Source organism: Ceratina calcarata, unplaced genomic scaffold (assembly GCF_001652005.2).
Source record: "Ceratina calcarata isolate Rehan_Ccalc_2016 unplaced genomic scaffold, ASM165200v1 scaffold100.2, whole genome shotgun sequence".
Classification (NCBI taxonomy): domain Eukaryota; kingdom Metazoa; phylum Arthropoda; class Insecta; order Hymenoptera; family Apidae; genus Ceratina; species Ceratina calcarata.
In genome coordinates, this window is record NW_017130863.1 from 53,070 (window position 1) to 61,403 (window position 8,334).

At 38.1% G+C, this 8,334-nt stretch overlaps 1 protein-coding gene across 1 annotated transcript in view; it reads right to left on the reverse strand.

Annotated features, from left to right (window-relative positions):
- Window positions 1–325: 325 nt before the first annotated feature.
- Tis11 (Tis11 zinc finger protein) overlaps window positions 326–8,334 on the reverse strand; it is a 14,803-nt gene continuing 6,794 nt past the window's right edge. The window contains exon 2 of the mRNA XM_018035961.2: window positions 326–4,719. Coding sequence (XP_017891450.1) covers window positions 3,631–4,719 — 1,089 coding nt within the window. The 3' untranslated portion in view covers window positions 326–3,630. The remainder of the gene's footprint in view (window positions 4,720–8,334) is intronic.

Here is an 8,334-nt window from a genome sequence, read left to right on the forward strand (position 1 = left end):
ATGAAAAATGAATTTCTCTTTTTCATTTCGTAGAAAATAAGATAAGGCAAAGGGAAGCACAGTTCTAAATTATTCGCATCGCCTCTCTCCCTTCCATTATAATCGTTCCGTTTTCTCCCTCCGTCCGTCGCTCGCTAGCGCTATAATATTTTTCTCTCTCTCTCTCAACTTAATTATAATAGTTTATAATATTTCTATTGCAATAGTTACATATCACATTTTCGTTTACGGGAAAGAACAGTGTATAATTATTATTATAATATATATTAGTTATGAAACACAATAATTATCTCTCACACTCTCAACCATTTTCACTATTTTTTTTTTTTATTTTTTTTTTTCAATTTTTCTTGTTTCAGACATTCCAGTTTCATTATTCGTTTGCCAGGGTTCTTTCCGGGGAACACGAGGAAGTCGTTTAATTGTCCCTTATTAAATAAATCCCTCAACGTAAAAATCACATTACGTCCATTTTCAAATTCATTGTTAAAAAGCTTCCAAGTTCGATGATCAAAAGTCTATCATTCGAATTTTACTGCACAAACTCTAAATGATATCTTCTTTTTCAAAGAGTTACGAAATCTTTCTTCTTGCCAATAATCCTCTCTGCCGTTTTATTAAATTTGTACGCTGTTCCAATTTTGATCATAACACTTTTTACTTCTCATAAATTTCAATTAGGATGGAAAAAGAAAAATTATAAATAAAGACCGTGCAAAAGAAAATAAAAACAATGTTGCGTCGATCCGGAGAAAAATAAGCGTTCCTTATCTCCGAGAGGAGAATAAATTAAACTTGAAACCAGTTTGAAAAAAAAAAAAGGAATTCCATTCAATTTTTGCTCCAGAGGGTATGTCTCGTTCGGCAAGAAGAAAAATGAATCTTGAAAAACGAATCTGAAAGCCCGCAACTGGACCGACTCCCCGGCGTTTGTAAAACTGTACACTTCGTGTAACTTATCCGTAAAACTGAAGCACGTACACGTATAAACACGCGTATGCGTTCATATTTTTTTTACACGACGGCAGACCGTAATGATCGCGCAGACACCATAAAACGAACTTTCTCTCATTATCCCTTTCACACGCAATTACTTACACTCTTACTTGCTCTAACAAGTTGGAAGACAAAAATCGTAGTTACAAACGCTTATCTTTAATTCATTTGCTTTGATTTTTTCCTTCTCTCAAATTTCGTTTCGCGCGTCTCAAAAAGATAGATCTCACTTTTTATTTACTTCTTCTTTAAAGACATCATCAAGGATGGAGCTAATAGCCTAATCTATATTAAAATTTGTACCAATTTGTAAAAATTGTTTCTTATTTTAAAAGTTTAGATGATTAATCAGTACAGATATTTAAATGAGACGTTCCGTCGATCACCTATATACTTATATAGTGGCTCTCTTTAATGATTACAAGTCTCTAATTTCATTTCCTGCACACTGAAATTTTTAGATATTGAACAGGCCTACTTTATATTATGTATTCGTTTTCCTTAACGATACTTTTCTCGTAAAGTAGAAACACGCGATGTCCCAAAAGAGTAGAAAAGTAGAAAATAGTATGGTTCCGTTTTCGAAATTATTGCAACGTTTCACCTGCCCCGGAATCGTTCCTTCAATCGCTTTCGCAAAGATCCTTGGATAAACGGATGACGTTCAAAAATTCATCGCACCACATTTGAAATTAAAATGAGTATCAATTAAAGAGAAGATGATTTTTGCATACTTATATAAATTACAAATTAAATTTGTAATTAAAACTTTTATCAGTTAACAAAAATTGCTGTTTTGACAACTTCAATTATTTGAACACGGTACTTTTAGCCCCGTGTTAAAATAACTGGAAGATGTGAATTTCAGACGACAGAAGCTGTAGTTGGAATTTGTGAACGTATTTTAATTGCAAAACGGGCGATCGAAACGAGATTAAGATCGAGATCGAGGTTTGCTTAATTAAGATCGAGATCCAAAAGAGATCAAAGATAAATCCGTAGAAAAATAAGAAACAGCTTGGACCTCTTTCTGTATCAATTCGTTATCTTTATTTCTCGTTCGAATTCCGTTCGCCTCTTGTCCGCGCGTTATCCTTCCGTCTTTTTTAGCCTTGGACGATCCAAGGCTGTCTCAAGGAATTCTCGCAAGCTTAGTAGGAACTATTCCGGGATACGAAATTCTCTATTCGAAAGAGCGTTAAAACTAAATAAAAGAAAAAAGAAGACGGTCTTTCCCTGGTTTTACCTTGAAATCGCGAAAATAATTCTCCAACACTCTTTCCATTGTTAACTGATGGCCAGCGAGTCGTACGTTTCTGTACATAATATTCAGTTTTGAGAGAAATAAATAAGATCACAATTATAGAATCACGATGTGCACTCATTATCTTTATATTGCATTTAGTCATTTCCGAGGGTGTTAAATGCTTTGAGGCTTAATTAGTCCGTGAATTTCATTTATTATTTTCACACTTATGAATAATTAAGGGAATATAAAAATTTGTTAAATTATAAATTGTTTAAGGCTCAATTGCGTCAGTCATAATTTCACGTCCCTCTTATTGGTAATAAAACAACATGAAATTCATCATTGACTGGCGAATCAAGAAAATATCGTCAAACATAATTTCAAGGTAAACCCCGGAATTATTATAAAAAAAAATAACCGAGGCTAGTTGAAACAGTTAATGACGTCAGTTTATCGATAATATTAATAATAGCAATATGATAGCAATAATATTAATAATAATAATAATAATCAATGACGATAATTGAGGATAAAAAAAGGAGGAGACGAGGTGATATGACGTGTATGTCGCATGAACAAGGTAATAATAATATTAAAGATATAAACGCTTTAAATAATAAGCAGAATAGACGCGAGAAAATGCAAATGCTCAATGTTTAAAAAATAATAAGAATTATTATTATATATGAAAACCTCTCTTCGAGTCGGTGGAAGAGTCCGCACAAACCCCTCTCCCTTTTCCTCCTTCTGTCTTTTCGGTTATTATAAATTATCCTGGCTTCCGCAGGCTCTCTATTACTTCCAAGAACCAGTCAACAGATCTTGCAAAGCTCCTTGCAGTTAAGCGAATAAGAAACGATCGTCCTGGGACCTCTCCGATCCCGTAATTGTTCAGAAAAATCTTCAACGCTATTTAACCGGCGAAATGGTTAAAACTGAAGAATTTCCGTTCGGATTGCCAGGGATCTTTCGATAGATTCTCCTGTCTCCTCTATTAACGGCTTAAAATCGGGATTAGGATCTTTAATTTGTGTGGTTAAGAATTTCTATTCTTTAATCCACAATTGAAATCTTGAAGAAATTTTATGTAAAAAAATCTTCCATGTTGATCGACGAAGTTTGTCCTGAACTTTTGAAAGATTCGAGATTCATCGAAGAATCAAGAGATCAGTAATCGAATCTTTGAAACGGAGACGTTGAATTCTCCTCTGTAATTTCCAAGTTCCTCAATACGCAAGTTATTCTAGATTTTCAAATGTCCCTCGAGGGAACCTTAAGGGTCCAAGATCCGTAGATATCCAAATCCGTTCAAATACCTTTGCTACACACGGCACTCCCAAAGGAACGGAGAGTCTATGGAAGCTATATGTTTCTTCGAAACCCGTTTAAATGTTCAAGTTTTCGAAATCGGTGAGGGTGCTGCTGATCCTATTGAATACGGGCAACCTCGACTCAGCGTTAGGCGACATCGGTGAGGGTGTCCTGGGCTCGTCGGAACTAAGAGGGCTGCAAACGCTGTTGGTCCTCGGGCTGGGGCTCTGTCTGGTCGGTAGGATGCCGAAGTCCTGTCCGAAGCTGAACGCGGGTAGCCCCTGCTGGCAGTCATCGCTGAAGAAACTCGCCATGGAGTTGGTGGGGGACTGACTGAGGCTCGACGACGGAGAGATCGAATCGCCGGTGCTGCCCAGCGAGAATGTCGGGCTGAGATTCAACGGTTTAGGCCTGGTAGCGCCTATCACCGAACTGACCGTCGTCGATCCCGTCGTCTGGTGATGGTGGTGATGGTGATGATGGTGGTGGTGATGCTGGCTCGTCAGACTCAACGAGTTCGTCCTGAGCAGCGGCGGCGGGTTGTAAGCGTTACTGTTGCAGAGGCTGAGCGAGTTGGTTCTCATCAAATTCGGAGACGTGGCAGCTACGACTTGCGGCGAGGCGGCGATCTGCTCTAACAGAGTCGGGCTGACGGTGTTGGTCCCGTTCCCCGCCGCCGCAGCGGCCGCGACCGCCGCTGCGCTCAATAACGGGTTCAAGCCCATGATGTTCGGTTGAGTGGAGCCTAGCTGGGCGCTCACTTTCTGATTATGAATCCTTGCTTCCTCGAAATTGTGTATGAAGTGGCAGCGGGGGCCGTACGGGCAGAAGCCGATCGTGTGAAACGTGCGGCACAATTCGGTTTTGTACTTCGGGTGGCGGGCCAGATTGCGCAGCTCGCTGTAACCGTGAGCGAACTGGCATTTGTCGCCGTATTTGCACGTGCCGCTCTCCTCGAACGGTCTGCAAAGTTCGGTTTTGTAGCGCGAGGTCGGCTCGCTGGCGCTTCGATCTAGTTTACGATGCTGCTCGATCAGGGTAGTCACCAGCGAGGTGTAACGGCGGAGGGGCGCGTGTCCCGGGCTATTCCCGGTCGACACTGTGCCTGGACTGCCCCCCGTCGGACTAGTGGCAGAGTCTTTCGACTTCGCGGAAGCTGCATTCTGCAACAAGAATGGAAGACATTTTTATTTTAAATATTCTATGAGAATTCACTTCTATTTATAAACATATAATTATTAAATGAATTTGCACCGAGATGTTTTCTTTTTTAATAACAATTTTGTTATTTCTTATTCTTCTTAAATCGAAGTAAATGGATCAGTGAAAGGGTCTCTTACCTGTTGTTACGAGGTGAACTTAATATCGTTTTTTATTCTCGTTTATTACTCTCCTTCTTCAATCGTAAAATTTTACTACTATTATCATCTAAATCACGCTTTATCTGTTTGTTCAAAGGTTTGTTGAATAACATTACACAGCTGGCAATAAATGGCGAATTCTCTTTAACATGGTACAGTACTTTAAAGTGATAATGAATGACGAATGTGTTTTTTAAAAAAATAGAAATTCGGAATAGAATGGACCGGACAAAGGTTATTATAAGCCGGCCAGGTATAGAGAAAGCTTTGGCAAAGGGTCGAATTCCTGGAAAAGGAAACTACCTGAAATTGACGAAACGTCCCTCTTGAAATAATCAGATCTTACGGTATACCTCTTAAGGGACAGGTAAACAAGCCTGGGTCTGTAATCTCGCCCACTCACAGAATCCTGGGGAACGGTAAAATAGATCTACGGTTCAGGGTTCCCTACACATGAATTTTCGATCCAAACATCCTTTTGCAAGAAGTTCAAACGTAATTCCTCCTTTATATTACTATTCATTCCATTATAGTATATTAAATTCTATAAAAGAGTTGCTTGCAATAAGACTGGAATACCTTCTATATAAAAACGAACGGTACTTCTGCACTTCTAAATTCAATGAATCATAAAACTAGACAATAATAGTAAGTTTAATCTATTGACTTGAAAAACAAAAGAAAGAGCTCCACGAAGTTACTATTTATTACAATAGCAATATTATAGTTTCGAAATTGATTGAAAGATCCTTATCGATTTGAAACGTATCGCAGCAAAAAGCAACAGGTAATCTAAGATTAATGCTAAAATCGAGCCGCGTTTTCCTTATTGTTAGATCACGTAGCGTGCCAGTAAACGTACATAGGAAACTCGACTCTCGCATTGAAATCTCACCTACGCGCGTACACATCCACAGGTATGTACACTATTTATGCCTGGAAACTTCCATGATCACACGTTTTCAAATGTACATACGTGATGCATCCACGTATAGGTGTTACATGTATTTGCTTAATTAGTCTGCCAGGTATCAACTGCAAAGCACATATACATATACACGTACACGTATATTAGCTGACTCAAATAAATTGAAGGAAGCGTGGATGTGTTTGTGCGAGATATACTGAAATCATCAACTTCCAATTGACTTGTTTATCGCTTCTAATATGAATATTACATATACAGTCACGTGTACGTTCATTGTTATTAGTGTGTGTGTGTGTGGATAGACAGACTATCGTTCCATGAGTATAAAACTAATTTTGCAATATACATATGTAAATTCTGTACATAGAACCTATGAATTATTCAATAGTATGTTATTATAATAAAAAAATTTCTTATGTTACAAGTAATGTATCCTATCCCCAGTGCGAAATTAAAAATGTATTAGGGTCAATGATTCTTCATTACTCAACTTCGTCCATTATGAATTTATTTCATAACAAAGTGTCTATTTTAATCACTTAGAAACCGATTTGTTCTAACTAAAACCAGGATAATTACTTTCGATCCGGGTTACAGTTTGCTAAGTGCTCGGTCCTTTTAATACTGATACCTCGGTATTTATTCTTACGTCAGTTTGAAAATCTTTAAATCGTCTGCACGTGGAATAATTCTACCATACGTGGCCACGATAAAATGTATATAAATCTTTCTGATAATTAGAATGACGCTATTTACTTATCTCTTTTCTTCTTTTATTCTTTTGTTCATCCTTTTAAAGAAACTTGCGATTTCAACAGAAATGAAATAGAGAATCTTTTATTTTGAGGAGCGTAAAATTTAAACGAGTTTAAGAAAGTGAAGCAATTTTAATAAAGAAAAATCTGTAGAACTCCTAACACTGAATCCTGATAAAATTCATAATAGAATTAATTACGATGACATAATGTAAAAAATTGAAATCGAATTTCATGTGAGTTGACCAAACTATTGGCTGGCCATGCACGTATTTCGCTACGTCATCGAACAGCAACGCTGGTCTCTTTTTTATCGCGTTCACGTGACCATTCCCGATGTCACGATATTACGTCGTGTACGTACAATAATTGTCGATCTTTGTTAGTTGCTGAAGTATGCCAGGTCAATTTGTCGTTAAGAAAACCAGTACCGACGCAAAAACGGCGAAGCGAGGTTAAATAGAAGGGACCGTGCGCTATTTAGTTTTGCGCCCAGACTAAAGCCTGAGACACTTCCCATTTCGACGATTTCTCGTTCAGATAAGACAGCTTTACGTTCGAGATCTCTAGCAAAAATTGACGCACTTCCGGTGTACGTTTTATAGAGAACGATATCAATTTAAAAAAATTGTTATCACCGTGACTAGCATGCAACGTTTGATATTTAAATGAATAAAATTTCTAGTTTGATTATAAGGTTTCAAGTCGAAACTGATTGGTTGCACCGTTTCATTTGGGAAATGAATCACACGAGTCATGACTGTACCCTGACATTTAAATTTTTTCAGGTGCGCAAGACACGGAGCTGATTAGTTTGACTACTGAATAGGTAACCGAACGGGTTTCTTTTTTTTTTTCTTTGCTTCTTTCGCCAAGACGAAACGAAGATAATAAACCGAGGAACGAGTCGAGGCAAACGAACGTTTCGCTTTCCGACGCAGAAGAGCGTGTCGCCCCTTTCCTTTCCTTTCCGAGTTTCTTTCTCTCTCGTTCGGTTCTGTCTCTTGGTTTTTCCCTTTGTCGAGACCGTGCACTCACTATAGCGCGGCCTCTTGCCACCCAGTGATTGTAAAACGCGATGACTAACGTGCAAGCAAGTATTATACGCAAGTGAGTTAAGTACGATTCAGTCCCGATACCGCGACGCGACGTGGAAAAGATGGCGACCGTGTAAAAACCGGATCCCAGCTTTCAGAACCGATTCGCCTTCTTTTCTTCATCCATCTCACTGCCCTCAACGATCCTTTGTCTTTTTTCTCAGATAGACAGCAAACCTGAATGCAGATTACTGATTTCATTCAGAACAACCTTTGAAGTTTATTCAACAATAAAAAGTCATACTAGTATTGCAGATTTTCTTATATTCCTATGAAGCAATTATGTAGCTTGCACATTTAATTATAATACTTAGCAAGTGAATTTTAATTTTTTCAACCAAAGTAAAATCGAAGAACAAGACTTCCTTCGATTTTTGACCTTGCCAATCTTTGTATTGCATTCTCCCGAACCTGGTTGTGAGCGAAGCTTAAACGCAAGGTGCAACCAATCTCTTTTGTATCCAGTTTCTTTTCAGAATATGGGAATACATTTTTTGCACGCGAAACCACAAAGGAGCGCATGATAAAAAGAATATATAAAAAGACTGCTCCTTGTGCAAAACGAACCTCTGCACTTTTTCTTAACGAACGAATTTCTTCAATATTAAAAACGATTCACTTAATCAATTAATATCAT